This window comes from Bombus affinis, chromosome 8 (genome assembly GCF_024516045.1).
Source record: "Bombus affinis isolate iyBomAffi1 chromosome 8, iyBomAffi1.2, whole genome shotgun sequence".
Lineage (NCBI taxonomy): Eukaryota > Metazoa > Arthropoda > Insecta > Hymenoptera > Apidae > Bombus > Bombus affinis.
In genome coordinates this window covers 9,410,695-9,431,157 of record NC_066351.1, presented here as the reverse complement: position 1 = coordinate 9,431,157, position 20,463 = coordinate 9,410,695, and the positions used below count along the sequence as shown (strand labels likewise).

The window sequence follows — 20,463 nt, the reverse complement described above, 5'->3', positions numbered from 1 at the left end:
CAATTATATACTTGCTTTTTGATAGTCTATCATAAAAAATGTATAACTGACGGATATATAAAGAGACAGGCAGACCTGATCGTCACAACGAAAACAGTGTCGAAGATACTAGAACACAGAACTCTTCAAAGAAAAAATGAAAGGTAAGATAGTTTTGGTTTTAGTTTAATTTAGTTCACGTTAAGATCGACTGGACAAAGAGTAAATTTGGATTTGTTACCAAATATCTTTTCCTCGTCGATATTTTTGGCCTAATCTTAATGTAATAAGTTACCGCATACGATACTAATTAAAAGTGTTCCATAATTGTTTTAGCAATATTTGTGCTTGCACTTACCGCTCTTTTGGTGGCGTTTGTTTCCGCTACTCCACCACCTGAATGTCCCGATGAAAGCGAAGATGATGATATTGCCTTATTTCCGAATCCAGACGACTGCGCAAGCTATTATACCTGCATTAGAGAACAACCGTTGTTGATGCAATGCCACCAAGGACTTGAATATAATCCGGTATTGAGAATATGCGACTGGCCAAAGAAAAATGCAACATGTAAACGCCGGCCTATACGACCACCACATTCACCACATGTCTCCACATCCAAATCAACAAAACATGTTGATATCGGCCGCATACCAGTATGAATAACAGTATAGACCCAGAGTGACACCGACCGGAATAATATGAAATCGTAATTTGTTCGAACAGCACAACATGTTGAATATAAAAATATTAATATACAGTAATGTAAACAATATAATGTAGATTGAAAATGTGGCAATTATAGGCAATAAAAAAGCATAAAAATTAACCAATATTTCATTAATTCTAATTTTATTAAATTTAACGTGATAATTACATATGGCAATTTGATTACATTGCTTATTACGTAATTGTAAAAATGTCGATAGAACTGAAAATGGGCTGATTATGTAGATATGCAATTTTTATATGGTGTAGAAAAAGACTCATGTAGCCAACGCTGCGACTATTTCTTCGATTGGAACGTCTAAGTAACGATAAGAACATGTAAGTTATAGCCGTATCTATCGTCAGTAATCGTCAGTCAGCTCAAATTTCTTAACTATACAACTCGCGGATCTTCTTGTAGATCAGTTTCTGGACATCGTACGCAGTGACAATTTGAGTACGCACTTGTTATTAGTCGATGTCATAAATGCTCTTCATCATGACAACGCACCGCCGTCACACATCGCTCGCTGTTTGCCAGTTTCTTGCACGTTTTAATGTTACAATCCTTGATTACCCGCCCTAGCTTCAGGATCCCGCTCCGTGCAACAGTTTACTATTCCCCAAAGTTAAGGATACTATACAGGGACAGTATTTTGGCGATTAAAAACGATACAGATAGGAAGCAACGTAGATGTTAAAGCCCACTTGAAACAGAGAACCGCAGCACTGTGTTACGCAATAGAGAGGACACTGGATTAAGTGCTAAAGGGTAATACTTTGAAGCTGACAATATAGATGTTGACGAGGTTTCCAGCAAATCATTTTTATTAGCTTCCATGAACTTTCTTTCCACACCTCGTACATTTCCAATACCTTTACAATACTACTTCTAATGTAGTACTACTTCTTTACGCAACTAGATTAACATGTAGCCTCCAATCACCTAATTAAATTTGAGTAGTGTGAAGAATCCCTCGATTATTCCTTCAGCAGAGATTTCTTTTATTAACGAATAAACCATTTGAGTATCTTCTTGAACTAGAGTATCGTATGCAGATACTTTCGCTGGCAATAAAATGAAATTATTTGCAATTTAAAAAGTAAACTTCGAACGATATTTCTGTACCCGAAGGTTTCTCATTGTCCTAATGTCTAGAAACATAGTGCTTTATAAATATCATCCCCTCCGTTTTTGAACACCAAGTAAATATCATGAAGTTTTTATAAGTACGTATGTATCTACAAAAAAGTTGAATCTTAATATGTAAAAGCATGTGGCACATCTTATCATTATTTTTATGTTAACAAACTATATATGAGTCCTTTATTTCATTATTACATACTTACAGTGTTTAAAAAATGTAATGGAATATACATATAAATTTGGCTTATCATTTTATTCTTTACATAAATATGAAGATGAGTTTCTTAACGTTGAAAGATTATACTGACATTTTATATGGTAAATTATATTACATTGTAGTAAATTTATATCGTGGTAAGACTTTTATATAGTAATTTATATCGAATTTATAAGAAAATATAAGATTTAAAATAATAACGACTTAGTTACTTAGAAATACAAAAGATCTTTTAAAATTATGTGTAACATATTGTGTATGTGCACAAATACTAAAATATGAAGGCAATGGTATTTTGCACTTGTTCTGGTATCTTGTTTTAGTAACTAATTGCATTACGCATTAAATGCATCAATTACGTAAAGAAATTCACTTCATATTAAATGCTGCATGACAAATTCGGTTTCTCTGTCGGTATCATTCATAAGATCATGAAATCCAAGACTAAATCTATCGTTTATTAGCGTAGAAGTTCTTTGAAGTCTTTTCTTCGACTTCTCGCAATTTATTCTGTGATTAAGAGGAATATAGGATTCATTTATATCAGCAAATTCATCAACTGATTGATTATGAATTACATCATTTCTGAAACATTGATCAGAGTTCGTTTCACAATTAATTACGTCATCAACTGTTTTCACATCTTCAGTGTCTTTTTCACATAAATTATTTTCATCTTTAGATGTTTGCACATTTTCCGAAACATTAAATTTGAAGACCCTTTGATTACATATATTGTCTATTATCTCTGACATGTTTACATCATGATCATCGTTCTCGTCAATAAAATCATCCGGTGAAAGTTCGTTAAACATTCTATCCAATGTATTATTTAAGTTTGAATTGATATTCTCTAATTGTAATACTTTTTCGAACTGAGGACCGCGTTTAACTTTATCACTCCTTTTCGGACTTTCTTGTAAATCATCTAATGTTTTACATTTTTTAGTTTTTATTGGCGTAATACTCATCCTTCGGAAAGATTCTTCTAAAGACGTAGGATCATTTTTGGAAACGAATTCGTCAATTTTTCTATTATTTTCTGTTTTTGCATTTCTCTTCTGACGCCTCTTTTCTGCTTTTCTTTTTTTATCACTAGCATCTGTATCGTTTTGTATTTTCTTTTTATTCGGTCGTTTCTTTGTTTTCACATTTCTTGCATTTTCAAATGCTTCAACTAATTCTGGATAACATTTCCGTACAGCACTTTGTGGCTCAATACTTGCCAATTCAAATGGAATATCTGCACCATTATCACTCACATTATCTAATGTAATATATTCTTTTAATCTTTTTATCGTACTATGATCAGTCTTCCAAATATTGCGTAACTCGCAATAAACCTAATATTCCGAGCTTTCTTTATTGCTTCAGGTATGTATAAATCGAGCATTGTTGCGATTGTTGTCTGTAGAAATACCTGGAAGATGAACAAGTTGCCAACGAGTCACTAGAGAAAATATCTTCTCAAATGCATATTGTAGTTCCCAAGATAAATATCGTTCCATGAAATCCTAACATAAATCAATTTATAGTATAAATTTAGTAAGAATAAATAAAGTAAACTTATAAAGTTTTATATGAAAACTTAGTACGAATTCATTTACCTGTAGTTATTTTTACTAAATATCTATTCTTACAGGTACTGAAACTCTTTTAATAGGAAATTCATCTATTAATTCTTGGTTTGCAAAAATTTCAATAAGAAGTTTTCTTCGTAAAACAATTTAATTCAACGATAAAGCTCTTTTCTCTCGACAAAAATATATCATAAAAAATACAATATAAATATGCTAGATAAATATATTGCATAATAATAATATAACAAGCGTACTGGGATGAAATTTCATTCATGATAGTATTAATGTGACTTTCCAAAATGATTAGAACTTTCAAATTGTAGTATTGGATAATTCGTGATGAAAATGAATTGCCATCACACTAAATATACCAACATAAAATATTACCATGATAGAAATATTCTACAAACAAATTATAAGACGAAGGAATAAACATATATCAGATTCCAGAAAAAAATAAAAGAAAAGCAATCTTTCATTAAGTGTCTTTCGCCTGTTGTCCCATTTTCGAAAAAGTCGAATTTGAAAATTCGTAGCGTATGTCTAGTCTCACATGTTCTAAACTTATGTTCCCCAGAACGAGTGCATAGACGAAAACAAGGCCATGAACATATTCACTAACGTTAATTTGATTTGCATCCAAGGTAGTCTGATTTATAGACTTTTTCTACTCTCTGTCAACAACCATAATTTATACCACAAATGTCAAACGAAAAAATCGTTTGATAAGTTTTGCTACTTATCATTCGTAAATCCTATTGCATTTTTCCTTTATTTTGTTATACTTTTATGTTTCATTTATCATTTATAATAGTTTATTGTTTGCATTAGCATGTTATTCTATCTAATTCTAAGATAGTAACATAAGATACCTTCCAATTTTGGACAATTAAATGCAGTAGAAATAATTATGTAAAAATGATTGCGAAAAAGATTCTCTGCTTTAAGCGAAAATTTAATAAAATTTTTGTACTAACTAATATCTTGATATCTTTATTTTTCTCGGAAACATTATCAACTTTATTAATTAACATTCCTTTAAAAACGAAATATCTATTGATATTTTATTCGATACACTTGACACTTGTTTCTCCAAGTGTTAAAAATTACTTTTGATGAAAGACAATTCCTTGTATCTTTAGATTAAGAAAAGTGGTCGACAACTTTGAACAATAAAATGTAAAAAGTAAAAATTTAATACGTAAAGCATTTTGCGCTTCGGCATACGAACTAATAAACTAATGTTACATTAGAATTACATATTAGCTCAATTAGAAGTGTAAATATTTTATCGATCTTTCTCTGACAAGAGGACGGTATGATTAGAAACTACATTGACAACTAATGACTGTATGTTACCGCCGCACCTACAATTTTCAATTTTTGATTGTAGTGTTATCGCGACATGTTAATATTAATAACCAATTATATACTTGCTTTTTGATAGTCTATCATAAAAAATGTATAACTGGCGGATATATAAAGAGACAGGCAGACCTGATCGTCACAACGAAAACAGTGTCGAAGATACTAGAACACAGAACTCTTCAAAGAAAAAATGAAAGGTAAGATAGTTTTGGTTTTAGTTTAATTTAGTTCACGTTAAGATCGATTGGACAAAGAATAAATTTGGATTTGTTACCAAATATCTTTTCCTCGTCGATATTTTTGATCTAATCTTAATGTAATAAGTTACCACATACGATACTAATTAAAAGTGTTCCATAATTATTTTAGCAATATTTGTGCTTGCACTTACCGCTGTGGTGGCGTTTGCTTCAACTACTCCACCACCTGAATGTCCCAGTGGAAATGGACATATTATGTTCTTGCCGAATCCAGACGATTGCTCATCCTTTTATCAGTGCGATAGAGAGGAACCATTGTTGATGCAATGCAACGAAGGACTTGAATTTAACCCGAAATTGAAAATATGTGATTGGCCTAAGAAATTTGTCTCCTGTAAACGTCAGCCTTCAACGACAGCAGATCCGTCATACCATCACACACATAGTTCCACACCATCGCCAGCAACTAGTTCTGCTTCCCCTGACATGGTACCAGAGGAAGTAACAGTATAGATCCAGAGTGACACCGACCGGAATAATATGCAATCATAATTTGTTCGAACAGCACAGCATGTTGAATATAAAAATATTAATACGCAGTAATGTAAACAATATAATGTAGATTGATAATGTGGCAATTATAGGCAATAAAAAAGCATAAAAATTAACCGATATTTCATTAATTCTAATTTGATTAAATTTAACGCGACAATTACATATGGCAATTTGATTACATTAATTATTACGTAATTGTAAAAATGTCTATAGAACCGAAAATGGGCTGATTATGTAGATATGCAATTTCTATATGGTGTAGAAAAAGACTCATGTAGCCAACGCTGCGACTATTTCTTCGATTGGAACGTCTAAGTAACGATAAGAACATTTAAATTATAGCCGTATCTATCGTCGGTAATCGTCAGTCAGCTCAAATTTCTTAACTATACGACTCGCGGATCTTCTTGTGGATCAGTTTCTGGACCTCGTACGCAGTGACAATTTTAATACGGGCTTGTTATTAGCCGATTTTATAAATGCTCTTCATCATGACAACGCACCACCGCCACACATCGCTCGCTGTTTGCCAGTTTCTTGCACGTTTTAATGTTACAATCCTTGATTACCCGCCCTAGCTTCCGGATCCCGCTTCGTGCAACAATTTACTATTCTCCAAAGTTAGGAATACCATACAGGGACAATATTTTAGGGATTAGAAACGATACAAATAGGAAGCACGTGGATCCTAAAGCCCACTAGAAACGGGGTACCGCATCAGTGTTTTACGCAGTGGAGATGATACTGGATTAAGTGCTGGGGGGTAATACTTTGAAGATGACTGTTGCGAATTACCTACCAGGTGGTGATCAGTCAGGTTGCAACTGGTTGGTTGATGTTGCGACCCTTGAACGCTATTAACGCTCAAGATGGATATAGATTAAAGATGTCTATTAAGCTTGTGTTTAGTAGTTTATTTGAACTGTTTAGTATACATGGTAGAATATAAACTATACGTAACGGTGTTACACTTAGGCCAGTACGTGATGAGTCTATGTGATGAGTCTCGTGCTTGATGGCTACCGAGCTTACATTCTAACTGTCCGTCTAAGGGGTCTGTATTTGTTAATGTTTCCTGTGAAGTGGGAATCTATTCTATCCAATTCTGTAACAATCGAACTGTCGTTGGCGTCTCTCATGTAGTGCATTTTGTGCGTACATGCTCGAGGGTGCGTAGCGTAACGTCCTGGTTTAGTGTTCCGTTGTCATCGGGTGTTGAGGTTTAGGACACGTGATTCACTTTGGAGCGGACCCGTTGAGCACTTAGGGCGTCACTTAGTCTCTACTCGAAAATGGTATCCCGCTGCGAGTAGCCACGCACATGTTATTTAGCAATTAAATTAGAAAAATTTACCAAATGTCCAGCTGGACAAATTGTAAAATACAAATTAAATAACAATAAAAAAAAAAACAGCCTCTTGACGATGTCAGTTTTGCAGATATTACAACTTGCGAGGTGAAAATCTCTAATTTTCCAAAAAGAGCAGAAGCACTGTCCGTGTCATAAACTGAGTATCACCGAAAATCTCGAGCAGTGAGAGTATAGATTTTAACGAAGTTTCAAACAAATAACTTTTATTAATTCTTTCCACGGATCTTCTTTCCACACCTCATACTTTTCCAATACTTTTCCAATGCTACTTCTAATATAGTTTACACAATTAGATTAACATGTAGTCTCCAATCATAATTAAATTTGAATAATGTGAATAATCCTTCGATGATTTCATAAGTAGAGATTTCTTTTATTAATGGATAAAGCACTTAAGTATCCTCTTGAACTATAGTATCGCATGAAGATACTTTTGCCGGAAATGAAATTAAACTATTTGCAACTTAAAAAGTAAGCTCCAAACGACATTTCTGTACCGGAAGGTTTCTCATTGTTCTAATGTCTAGAAACATAGTGCCTTATAAATATCATCCTCTCTTTTTTTGTACACCACGTAAATATCATGAAGTTTTTATATGTACGTATGTATCTACACAGAAGTTGAATCTTAATATGTAAAAACTTGTAGCGCATCTACTCGCGAATTGATGTAAATATAAGTTGACGACACAATAGGAAACCTTGAATCTATTTCGTTGTATAAGACGAGTTTATTGTCATTCACCACTGTTTGCTGGTCCTTGTCAGATGGGTCTATTTTGTGCTGAACAACGGTACGCATGACTTAACATGAACTCCTGTATTTCTCATCATACGTCACATATATATACATATCTTTATGTATAAACTAGAGAATAGTCATTATCTACGTTTCAACTACACGATGTACATAATAACATACTATTTATTTTTACTATCTATTATATGTAAGTTTGTTAATAATATTTTATTGTAACTACAGTGTATATATGACATTATTAAATTGGACGCAGCACATGAAATGCTGGAGAACGTGCAAGACGTGCATATAATCGCATATGTTTTAACCGATCAACTGTTTTTATTTAATTTACATCGTTTTGTTTAGGTACTTCGGTATGTATTTAATTTGTCATCGATTATAATTGGTCTTTATAATTACAAATATCAAATGAATGCAACAGCCAGGCTAATACAGACTGATAAACGCCTGTGTCTAAATAATGTTACATGTACATCTTTGATATTTAGTATTGTAGTAATTTACACAGATTATTTTTATTTTAACAAACAATATATGGGTACTTTATTTCATTACTACATAATTACAGTGTTTAGAAAATGCAATAAAATATATATATAATATTACAAGGTATTCAATTAAAAAGACGATATCAGAAGATGTATTTAAAAATGTATAATCTATTTACAACACATTTGACGTTTGTTTCTCCAAGTGTTGAAAATTACTTTTAATGAAGGACAATTCCTTCGTTATATTATTCTTGTATCTTTAGATTAAAAAAAGTGAACAACAACTTTGAACATTGAACTGTAAAAGGTAAAAATTTAATACGTAAAGCATTTTGCGCTTCAGTATACAAACTAATACATTAATGTTACGTTACAATTACATATTAGCTCAATTAGATGTGTAAATATTATCTCGATATTTCTCTAAATAGAGAACGATATGATTAGAAACGACATTGACAACTAATAGCTGCATGTTACGCTCCAATTTTTGACTATAGTGTTATCACGACACGTTAAGATTAAGTATCAATTATATACTTGCTTTTTCATAGTCTATCATAAAAAATGTATAACTGACGGATATATAAATGCAAAGGCAGGCCTGATCGTCATAACGACAGCAGCGTGGAAGATACTAGAACACAGAATTCTTCAAAGAAAAAATGAAAGGTAAGATAGTTTTGGATTTAGTTTAATTTAGTTCACGTTAACCCCTTGGCCTATAACCACGAACAAGATTCGTGGTAAGGGATTTGTGCCATAAGCGAAAACCACGAGTCAGACTCGTGGTAAAGAATTTGTGCCATAAACGGAACCCACGAGTCTGACTCGTGGTAATTTACAAATTGCTAGTGATTCATTATCCACTTTGAAATAATAAATTGTTTTTGTTAACTGATCAATTGATCGAGATCATGCCCTAGACATCTTAAAAACACTATTTGTCCTCAAACGTTGTTTATTATTTCACAATTCCTTTTGTAGCCCCTAAATATACATATCATAAGAAGTATACATTTTGCGCCAGTTGGGGCACACGGCTGAACAGATGAATGGCACGGCGCACGACCGAACTTCTTGATTACTATGGCTCGCGCAATCGGCAGATAGCGTGTAGGCCAAGGGGTTAAAATTGATTGGTCAAAGAGTAAATTTGGATTTGTTACCAAATATCTTTTCCTCGTCGATATTTGATTTGACCAAATCTTAATGTAATAAGTTATTGCATACGATACTAATTAAAAGTGTTCCATAATTATTTTAGCAATATTTGTGGTTGCACTTACCGCTCTTTTGGTGGCGTTTGTTTCCGCTACTCCACCACCTGAATGTCCCAATGAGGAAGAAGAAGATGTTGCCCTGTTTCCGAATCCAGACGACTGTTCAACCTATTATTCCTGCATTAGAGACACACCGGTGTTAATGCAATGCAACGAAGGACTTGAATTTAACCCGGAATTAAGAGTATGCGATTGGCCAAAGAAAAATGCAAGCTGCAAACGCCGCCCTTCGAGGCCACCACATCCACCACATAGTACCACATCCACAACAACAGAAGCCCCACCTAATACCGAGCCAGTTGCAAGAATAGAATAAATCCAGAGTGACACCAACCAGAATAATATGCAATCATAATTTGTTCGAACAGCACAGCATGTTGAATATGAAAATTTTAAAACACACTAATGTAAAGAATATAATCTACATTATATTCTTGCTAATGTAGCAATTATAGGCAATAAAAAAGCATAAAAATTAACAAATACTTCATTAATTGTCATTTGTATAAATTTAATAAGACAATTACATATGGCAATTTGATTACATTGCTTATTACGTAATTGTAAAAATGTCGATAGAACCGAAAATGGGCTGATTATGTAGATATGCAATTTCTATACGGTGTAGAAAAAGACTCATGTAGCCAATGCTGCGACTATTTCTTCGATTGGAACATCAAAGTAACGATAAGAACATTTAAGTTATAGCCGTATCTTCTCGTGTACCGGTTTCTGGACCTTGTACACAATGACAATTTTAGTACGCCTTTGTTATTAGCCGATGTCATAAATGTTCTCCGTCATGACAACGCATCGTCCTCACACTTCTCTCGCTGTTTGCCAGTTTCTTGCACGTTTTAATGTTTCAATTCTTGATTACCCGCTTTATATTCCGGATCTCGCTCCGTGCAACAGTTTACTATTACCCAAAGTTAAGAATACCATACAGGGACAGTATTTTGGGGATTAAAAACGATACAAATAGGAAGCAACGTAAATGTTAAAGCCCACTTGAAACAAGGAACCACAGCACTGTTTTACGCAATAGAGAGGATACTGGATTAAGTGCTAAAGGGTAATACTTTGAAGCTGACAATATAGATGTTGACGAATTTTATCTAATTTAAACTTGAGTAGTGTGAATAATCCCTCGATGATTCCTTCAGCAGAGATTTCTTATATTAGTGAATAAACCACTTGAGTATCCTCTTGAACTATAGCATCGCATGCAGACACTCCCACCGGAAATGAAATTAAATTATTTGCAACTTAAAAAGTAAGCTTTCTGTACCGGAAGGTTTTTCATTGTTCTAATGTCTAGAAACATAGTGCCTTATAAATATCATCCCCTCTTTTTTTGAACACCACGTAAATATCATGAAGTTTTTATATGTACGTATGTATCTACACAGAAGTTGAATCTTAATATGTAAAAACTTGTAGCGCATCTACTCGCGAATTGATGTAAATATAAGTTGACGACACAATAGGAAACCTTGAATCTATTTCGTTGTATAAGACGAGTTTATTGTCATTTAACACGGCTTAACACGAATTCCTGTATTTCTCATCATACGTCACATGTATATACATATCTTTATGTATAAACTAGAGAATAGCCATTATCTAGTAGTTTCAACTACACGATGTACATAATAATATATTATTTATTTTTACTACCTATTATATGTAAGTTTGTTAATAATATTTTATTATAACTACAGTGTATATATGACATTATTAAATTGGACGCAGCACATGAAATGCTGGAGAACGTACAAGACGTGCATATAATCTCATATGTTTTAACGGATCAACTGTTTTTATTTAATTTACGTCGTTTTGTTTAGGTACTTCGGTATGTATTTAATTTGTCATCGATTATAATTGGTCTTTATAATTACAGATATCAAATGAATGCAACAGCCAGGCTAATACAGACTGATAAACGCCTGTGTCTAAATAATGTTACATGTACGTCTTTGATATTTAGTATTGTAGTAATTTCTACTGATAATTTTTATTTTAACAAGCAATATATGAGTCCTTTATTTTATTATTACATAATTACAGTGTTTAGAAAATGGAATAAAATATGCATATATAATATTATAAGATATTCAATTAAAAAGACGATATCACAAGATGTATTTAAAAATGTACAATCTATTTACAGCATTCAATGTACCAAACAATTACTTTGCATTTGAACAAATACGATTTAAACATTTTAAAAGCATATTTTAAAAATATGCGATTAAAACATAGTTCATACAATAACACATAAAATTTGATACATAAATCAATCTTTGTTATTAACACAATCCCAAGTAATTATTGATAAAAAATTTCTTACCTTCACGGTAATATTTCGCTACGTTCCTTAAATTTAGTTTATCATTTTATTACTTACATAAATATGAAGATGAGATTCTTAACGTTAAAAAATTATAGTGGTATTTTATATAGAAATTTAAATCGAATTTATAAGAAAATATGATTTAAAATAATAACGACTTATTTACTTAGAAATACGAAAGACCTTCACTTCAATACGAAAGAACGCACTTCATATTAAATGCTACGTGACAAATTCGGTTTCCGGATCGGTATCATTCATAAGATCATCAAATCCAAGACTAAATCTATCGTTTATTAGCGTAGAAGTTCTTTGAAGTCTTTTCTTCGACTTCTCGCAATTTATTCTGTGATTAAGAGGAATATAGGATTCATTTATATCAGCAAATTCATCAACTGATTGATTATGAATTACATCATTTCTGAAACATTGATCAGAGTTCGTTTCACAATTAATTACGTCATCAACTGTTTTCACATCTTCAGTGTCTTTTTCACATAAATTATTTTCATCTTTAGATGTTTGCACATTTTCCGAAACATTAAATTTGAAGACCCTTTGATTACATATATTGTCTATTATCTCTGACATGTTTACATCATGATCATCGTTCTCGTCAATAAAATCATCCGGTGAAAGTTCGTTAAACATTCTATCCAATGTATTATTTAAGTTTGAATTGATATTCTCTAATTGTAATACTTTTTCGAACTGAGGACCGCGTTTAACTTTATCACTTCTTTTCGGACTTTCTTGTAAATCATCTAATGTTTTACTTTTTTTAGTTTTTATTGGCGTAATACTCATCCTTCGGAAAGATTCTTCTAAAGACGTAGGATCATTTTTGGAAACAAATTCATCAATTTTTCTATTATTTTCTGTTTTTGCATTTCTCTTCTGACGCCTCTTTTCTGCTTTTCGTTTTTTATCACTAGCATCTGTATCGTTTTGTATTTTCTTTTTATTCGGTCGTTTCTTTGTTTTCGCATTTCTTGCATTTTCAAATGCTTCAACTAATTCTGGATAACATTTCTGTACAGCACTTTGTGGCTCAATACTTGCCAATTCAAATGGAATATCTGCACCATTATCACTCACATTATCTAATGTAATATATTCTTTTAATCTTTTTATCGTACTATGATCAGTCTTCCAAATAATTTCGTAACTCGCAACAGACCTAATATTCCGAACTTTCTTTATTGCTTCAGGTATGTATAAATCGAGTATTGTTAGACGGTTGTCTGCAGAAATACCAGGAAGGTGTACAAGCTGCCAACGAGTCACTAGAGGAAATATCTTCTCAAATGCATATTGTGGTTCCCAAGATAAATATCGTTCCATGAAATCCTAACATAAATCGAGTTATAGTAAGAATAAATAAAATAAACTTATAAAGTTTTATATTAAAACTTACTATGAATTCATTCACTTGCGGTTGTTTCCACTGAATATCTATTTTTTCAGGTACTGAAGCTTTTTTAATAAGAAATTCATCTATTAATTCTTGGTTTGGAAAATCTTCAATAAGAAGAGCTTTTTTTCGTAAAGCAATTTCATTCAATAATAAAACTCTTTTCTCTCTACAAAAGTATATCATAAAATATACAATATAAATATGCTAGATAAAATATGTTGCATAACAATTATATAACAAACATACTTATAAGAGTCATGGCATTTCACAGTGGTTCCACATTCCATACAACCTGATTTTGTATGCTTTTGTAGTTTACCACTATGCCCACAAGACGAACATAAATTTGGATTCAGTAATTCTGCTTCTTTATAATCTAAAGTAGTATCGGTCCTCCAACTCTTCATTCTAAAAAATTAATAGTATTTGTACATAATATTTTTGTTAGATAAAAAATACATTTTAAACATACTTTAATTCATATTTTACCGTTCAAGAATATCTTCATCATTTACAATTTTAAAAAGCTTCATAGCAGCTTCTTTACCAACTCCATTCAGTCCATCATTATAATCACAACCACATAATAAAGCTAATGCTATCATTTTATTTCTCCCTAATTCTAATAACCTTTCTATCTTTTCTAATTTATATTCATCTACAGCACCACCTGAACTCCCACGATTTCCTTGAGTACTTGTACAAAAATTTCTGTAAACTGTTTTTGCTCCATATAAAAAGCAATCACTGTCTTGACTTATGCATCCATCAACAAGCTGTAAAAATAATTATTAAAGCAGTAAGCAACTGTGATTCATATCTTTTCATGTATATAAATATTTTACCCCATCTTCATTTAAATAAGCACACATTGCTTCTGCTTCCCCATGTCCTTGTACACACGCTAAACCCATAAGTTGAAGCATTTCCTTGCATTCATTGAGAATTCTATTAAACTGTGTTCTACCTCCTTTAGAAGCAGTTTTTTTCTCGCGAAAACCAGAGCGAACGTCATTTCTCTTTGCAATTGTCTTATGTTTCAAAGTAGGTGCTTTCCCTTCCAATACAAATACTGGAGATATTCCTTGCATGAGGAGAAATGCTGTACGAAAATAGAGATTCCTGTAATAATTATTCAATCGTGTTTAACTTTAAATCTAAAAAAAATAATAAACATAACCAATGCAAACTCACAAACCTAAGATACATTTTTGGTTGTGCAGAATGATCAGTTACTGTTTGACTATCCACAATCCAACAACTCATGTCAATGGCTACCGTTTTTCCTTGAAGCTCAAACATTGGTTTCCTCTCGCTCAAAGGCGACAAAATATTCCAAAGATCTTTTACTCCCATTTTTACTAATTTGAACTAAAGTTTGTAAACATTTTACTACACGTATTTGTTGGGGTCTATGCGCAATTGTGTGTTATGTGATACCATATTAAAAGGTTATAAATCCCTATGTAGTAAAGTTAAACACTAGAAAATAGTTTATACTGTTGTGTATAGTGTGTTGTATGTGGTATAGGCTTGTAGCTCTCTCTAGCGTGAATATCTTGTACGATAATAGGGTAAAACCTAGCGCGGCGAATTTAACTTTACAACAGCGTAACCGAGGCAACGAAGAAAAGTTGCTTAACAAATTTATTGATTAAGTTTCAAAATTATTTATCAGTAATAACTATGATCACTTTCAAATTTCGTATTTACTTTCGTTACCATGGGAAAGAACATTGTTAATGCATAAGTCGCTTACTCTTTAATATTACAACTTCAATCAAATTAATGTTTATTAGCATTGGTTAATAAGAAATTGTATTATTAGATAACAGACAATCGTAGATTGTCATGTAAAATCCGAGTAGAAAAATGGACTATTCTGTGACCTAAAAAGTGAGAGAATCGTTAGAATCGTTAAATCGTAGAATCGTTGAGTCATAAAACCGTCACGTTGAAGTCAGAGTCTAAGAAAATTTCATTAAAGCGCAAATCTTTGTTAAAGTCAAATTTTTTGTCAAATTCAATGTATTATAACTCAATTTTAAATATAAATTTTATTCAAGTTAATTTTTCTCGTTGTGTATTTCTTCATTTAAACGTAGAGTTAATTTTTTGAATTGTTTGAAGTTATAACACGAGCAGAGTGTTTCAACACTCCAAAAACTGCAGCCTCGCCAAATTGCCTCAAATCTTGAAAAGGCCACGTAACAATATACTAGCAACATATTTGAGATGATAAAATATAGAAATTTTTGCACATGTTTGTGCTTTATTCAAGATAAAGACATCTTTTTATTTGCAAGAAACTGATTTCTTTAAAGTATTCTATTAAAACGTCATATCCAAAGCCTTCAATGGGAATCATTCATATCAAACACATAATTCTGATCCTGGCATTAAATTGAATACTTTTGTTGTAAAATTTTTTTCAAAATAATATATATATATATATATTTTCTGAATCCTACTGTTATAACAGATTTTTTCTTTGTTGCTATGAATTAATATATTACCACAGACAAAGTATAACATATAAAAATAATATATACAACGGATGTGTTATCTGATCTATTTATTGTTTCACGTCTTAATTATTTGTGAACTTTATCATTTTGATATTGTTTCCAACATTATCGATTCAACATAAAATAAAACTATGTACAATCACCGACGAATTAGTCAATAGTACAATCATAGATTAATACAAGAGCAGGCTGAAAAATTTCCGGAATGTCAATAACAAATAAACCAACTCCCAACGACGATTCTGGAAACTTTTCAATCTGCTCTCGTATGTACCTACATACAATCATGTTATATTAATTATATTCATGTATCTGAAGAAATATTTTCTATAAATTTATTGCTTATATATTATATGTTTATATATTGTATTTGTTGATCTATATTATATTGCATAATATACTATTATATCTACAAAGCTATTTCCTATCAATAATATTCCTACGCTGCACATATACAATCTTTCGAATCACTTCATTTCAGATTAACAAAAAATAAAATTACACTATCCATTATGGATTTCCCAATGAAATATCGATAAAGGTAATCGACTATCAATCTACGTGATACAAAAAGCTTTATAAATCGAAAGATTTTTAATTTCTCTATACAATTTTCGATAAGGAAAGATAAATATACAGTCTATATTTTTAACTTTTGTTCACACGCACTTTTGTAATCACATACACAATATTTCTACTATATATAGTATATTAGTATATATACTAAAATAAGCATTATTTGGCACAAAAGAAAGTAATTGCTTTTATTTACAACTGTAATGCGAATTTAACTCTCTTGTATACATTAAGTCCTTTAGCATCTTTAGTTTAAGAACTTTTTAAATGCATTCAACTTTCTGTTTCTTTTTCAAATTTTCATTCAAATTCTATCACTTAATGCAATGAGTTTAGGAATGAAGAAATAGAGATATGTACATATTAGTCTACTTTAAAGTATCTGAACACCGTCTAAATAGGTCTAAATTCGTGGTATAAATGATGTCAGGAAGATTTTATACCTTGAAATAGAACAAAAATCAAGAATGACAAAAGTTACGTTATCATAGAACATAATTTTCATTTCTGAGGTAATCTTCATTCTTATGAAGATCGAATTTGAAAATTCATCAAGTATGTATGTATTTGATAATTTTTGATAATTCTCTTTTGATAATTTGATAATTCTCGATTGAAAAAGAGCGCACAATTAACAAAAGATTATTCTACGTGCGAAACTAAGTTGAAAATGTGGAATACAATTTTTTCACCTGTTGTTTCGTTTTCGAGAAAACTAAATTAGAAAATTTGTAGCGCGTATGTATCCGAGTTAATTCTCAACTCAGAAGCTTATTTTCTAAAGAAACGAGGCCTCAAACGAAAAACGTAAATAAATATATTTGCCAATATTGATTTCCATACGAGGTTGTCTATTTCCTGGACTTTTTCTATTCTCTGTCAACAATTATAATTTATAATAAAAGTCATACGAAAAAATCGTTTGATAAGTTTTACCAATGTATTTAACAACCTTGTTGTATCTTTTCTTTATTTGGTTACAGTTTTATGTTCTATTTATTCTTTATAATAGTTTATTGTTATTTCATTTTTTTCTGATGAATTAATGTAGAATAATTCCTCATTTTTATCAACTGAAGATAATAAAAGTAGTTATATGAGAAGAATTATGAGAAACATTCTCTGCTTGAAAATACCTTCAAATGAAAATGTAATTTCAGTTTAAAATAATATTTTAAGATCTTTGTTTCTCTTAAAAACATTATTAATTTAATTAAATTCCTTTAAAAAACAAAATTTATGCCGATGTATCGTTCGATATATTTGATGTTCGTTTCTTCAAGCGTTGAAAATTACTTTCAATGAAGAACAAATTGTTATTATATTTAATTAATTAATTGATTAACTTTTATATATTTTGAATACATAAAGTATTTTATGCTTTAATATACAAACTGGTATATTAATGTTACACTAGAATTAGATATTAATTCAATTAGAAGTGATTCTAAATAATTTCTGAAATCACTATCTCAAACTTTCTCTGAGAAGGAAACCGATATGATTAGCAGACAATATTGACACTTAATAACGTTACGTTCCAACGATTCATGTAGTAGCTAATTTTTTCTTCGTTAGACTTATCACGATATGATGATAATTATGATTGATAAACAAGTATTTGCTTGCTGATAATCTATTAAAAATACGTATGTAGAATATATAAAGAGGAAGACAAATCTGATTGTCATAACAATAGTAAGAAGGAATAGAATACACGACGAAATTGTGCGCTTTCAAAGGCAAAAATGAAAGGTAAGATAGTTGTAATAATCTCCAATAAAATTGTTCACGTTAAGATTGATCGGAAGAAGTGCAATGGAACATATTAATTTTAGTGAAAATATTTTTCTTATTTACACGTTCGACATTATTTAATTCTCATCTATAAAATCTTCTTCTTTATTATATTATACAAGAAAATGCATATACATAGACATATACATACAGAAACAGAATTTTCATCTTGTCATAACATTTTTCACTTTATATAAAGATTTTGCCGATATTTTTAACTTAATTATTAAATTACTAGATACGATATTAATTAAAATCATCTGATAATCATTATAGCAACGTTCGTGGCAATATTTGCCACACTTTTGGTGACGTTTGCTTCTGCCATCCCACCACAATGTCCAAATAGGGACGGAGAGGATATTGCCTTGTTTCCGAATCCAGATGACTGCTCCACCTACTATTTCTGCAATGCAGGCGTACCGCAGTTAATGGAATGTAGTGAAGGACTGGAATATAATTCGGATTTAAGAGTATGCGATTGGCCAAAAGAGCATGCAGAATGTAAACGTCAGCATTCAAGACCACCACATTCTTCAACAGCCCGTTCTACGGTGACATCTCGCCCTCCACGACCAACTGAATTTGCTGAAGACAGTGCTATTGCATCATCCCGTCCGCCACGACCAAGTAGTTCTACTGAACCATCTCCACTCAACCCTTCACAAACTCCTACTGATGAACCATCCCGTCCTCCAAGACCACCTCACCCTACAAGACCACCCCCTCCTTCAAGACCAACTGACTCTACTGATGAAACATCCCGTCCTCCAAGACCACCTCACCCTACTAGACCACCCCCTCCTTCAAGACCAACTGACTCTACTGATGGACCATCCCGTCCTCCAAGACCACCTCACCCTACTAGACCACACCACCCTTCAAGACCAACTGACTCTACTGATGGACCATCCCGTCCTCCAAGACCACCTCACCCTACTAGACCACACCACCCTTCAAGACCAACTGACTCTACTGATGGACCATCCCGTCCTCCAAGACCACCTCACCCTACTAGACCACACCACCCTTCAAGACCACCTCACCCTACTAGACCATCCCATCCTTCAAGACCAACTCCATCTGTCAGTCCAAGGCCATCTCGTCGACCGAATCCTGATTTTCCTCCACATCGCCCACACCATAAACCACACGACCGACCCCTTCCACCACACCGCCCACCCGGTCCACCACATCACCCACCCGGTCCACCACATCACCCACCCGGTCCACCACACCGCCCACCAGGTCCACCACACCACCCACCCGGTCCACCACACCACCCACCCGGTCCACCACACCGCCCACCCGGTCCACCACATCACCCACCCGGCCCACCACACCACCCACCCGGTCCACCTCACCACCCACCCGGTCCACCACACCACCCACCCGGTCCACCGCACCACCCTCCCGGTCCACCACACCACCCACCCGGTCCACCACACCACCCTCCCGGTCCACCTCACCGCCCTCCCGGTCCACCTCACCGCCCACCCGGTCCACCACACCACCCACCCAGTTCACCGCACCACCCACCCGGTCCACCACACCGGCCGGGCCTTCCCCCAATACCACACCATCCCCCACAACGTCCTCATTCCCCTTTTGATGGGCCCATATTTCCAAGATACGAAGAATAACCAATCTTATGATTAAAAGAAGTTGTTCAATGTCACTGAAATTCTTAGTGTGTTTGACAAAAATTATGTATTCAAAATATATTCAATATAGTTGAACTGCAATAAATATTTCTGAATTTATTTCTGTACATTTTATTTATTTCTCAAGTCTTTCGTTTTCATGACACAAATTTTAATTTATATTCAGCATTATGAGAAAATAAGGGAAAGTGCGAATAGATAATTATTTCGATTAATTATTTTAATCTTTTTGGAATTTACTACTTATTTTTTAAAATCCATGATATTAAGAATTAGGAGTATTAGAATTCATAGACACTAATAAATGCCAAATTTCATTTGTCGTTTAATATAAGCGACTTAATAGTTCTATTCAGTGTGTTCATTTATAATAGTACCGTAGGATCATTGGTTTTCAACTGTTTTCAACTTTTTTGGTAAAACATTGAAATACGATTCGTAAAAAATTTGTACAAGTTA

General features: G+C 32.7%; 5 protein-coding genes across 11 annotated transcripts in view; 3 read left to right on the top strand and 2 right to left on the bottom strand.

Moving 5' to 3' along the window:
• Window positions 1-3,559, bottom strand: part of LOC126919669 (uncharacterized) — a 228,657-nt gene extending 225,098 nt beyond the window's left edge. The window contains exons 1-2 of the mRNA XM_050729153.1: window positions 3,472-3,559; window positions 2,547-3,318 (exon numbers count right to left, since the gene is read on the bottom strand). Of these exons, the coding sequence (XP_050585110.1) occupies window positions 2,547-3,318; window positions 3,472-3,559 (860 nt within the window). The remainder of the gene's footprint in view (window positions 1-2,546; window positions 3,319-3,471) is intronic.
• LOC126919568 (peritrophin-1-like) overlaps window positions 1-10,146 on the top strand; it is a 108,204-nt gene extending 98,058 nt beyond the window's left edge. Inside the window, exons 2-3 of one of the 3 annotated variants that reach the window (XM_050728959.1) lie at window positions 9,008-9,052; window positions 9,648-10,146. In XM_050728959.1, the coding sequence (XP_050584916.1) occupies window positions 9,046-9,052; window positions 9,648-9,979 (339 nt within the window). In that variant the 5' untranslated portion in view covers window positions 9,008-9,045 and the 3' untranslated portion in view covers window positions 9,980-10,146. Of the gene's footprint in view, window positions 1-5,145; window positions 5,197-5,368; window positions 5,868-9,007; window positions 9,053-9,647 lie in introns of those variants that run through there. The other 2 variants (XM_050728961.1, XM_050728958.1) reach the window with 2 other exon arrangements.
• LOC126919569 (peritrophin-1-like) lies at window positions 15-808 on the top strand. Its single transcript, XM_050728962.1, has 2 exons — window positions 15-143; window positions 316-808. Exons 1-2 carry the CDS (start codon window positions 137-139, stop codon window positions 639-641), a joined length of 333 nt encoding a protein of 110 aa, XP_050584919.1. The 5' UTR covers window positions 15-136; the 3' UTR covers window positions 642-808.
• On the bottom strand, window positions 2,195-14,870 carry LOC126919553 (flap endonuclease GEN). Of its 2 annotated transcripts, XM_050728930.1 has the most exons (7): window positions 14,638-14,870; window positions 14,285-14,561; window positions 13,929-14,215; window positions 13,686-13,847; window positions 13,440-13,605; window positions 12,206-13,372; window positions 2,195-2,280 (listed from the first exon to the last, which is right to left on the bottom strand). In XM_050728930.1, the coding sequence occupies exons 1-6, from the start codon at window positions 14,793-14,795 to the stop codon at window positions 12,245-12,247; spliced, it is 2,178 nt and encodes a 725-aa protein (XP_050584887.1). In that variant the 5' UTR covers window positions 14,796-14,870; the 3' UTR covers window positions 2,195-2,280; window positions 12,206-12,244. The 2 variants fall into 2 exon arrangements, with proteins under 2 accessions (XP_050584887.1, XP_050584886.1); XM_050728929.1 differs by lacking the exon at window positions 2,195-2,280 and having other exon boundaries at window positions 11,383-13,372.
• A 3,300-nt stretch (window positions 14,871-18,170) lies between these two features.
• Window positions 18,171-20,103, top strand: LOC126919556 (basic proline-rich protein-like). Of its 4 annotated transcripts, none has more exons than XM_050728938.1 (3): window positions 18,171-18,298; window positions 18,617-19,195; window positions 19,382-20,103. In XM_050728938.1, the coding sequence occupies exons 1-3, from the start codon at window positions 18,292-18,294 to the stop codon at window positions 19,981-19,983; spliced, it is 1,188 nt and encodes a 395-aa protein (XP_050584895.1). In that variant the 5' UTR covers window positions 18,171-18,291; the 3' UTR covers window positions 19,984-20,103. The 4 variants fall into 4 exon arrangements, with proteins under 4 accessions (XP_050584895.1, XP_050584894.1, XP_050584893.1 ...); XM_050728937.1 differs by having other exon boundaries at window positions 18,617-19,525; window positions 19,589-20,103; XM_050728936.1 differs by having other exon boundaries at window positions 18,617-19,546; window positions 19,589-20,103.
• Window positions 20,104-20,463: the final 360 nt, after the last annotated feature.

Coding starts and splice junctions, on each gene's coding strand:
- LOC126919553 (XM_050728930.1), bottom strand. CDS start 14,795: ATGGGAGTAAAAGATCTTTGGAATATTTTGTCGCCTTTGAGCGAGAGG. Junction 14,562..14,637: donor CAACCAAAAATGTATCTTAG/GTTTGTGAGTTT, acceptor TAATTATTACAG/GAATCTCTATTTTCGTACAG. Junction 13,848..13,928: donor GATGAAGATATTCTTGAACG/GTAAAATATGAA, acceptor TTAATTTTTTAG/AATGAAGAGTTGGAGGACCG.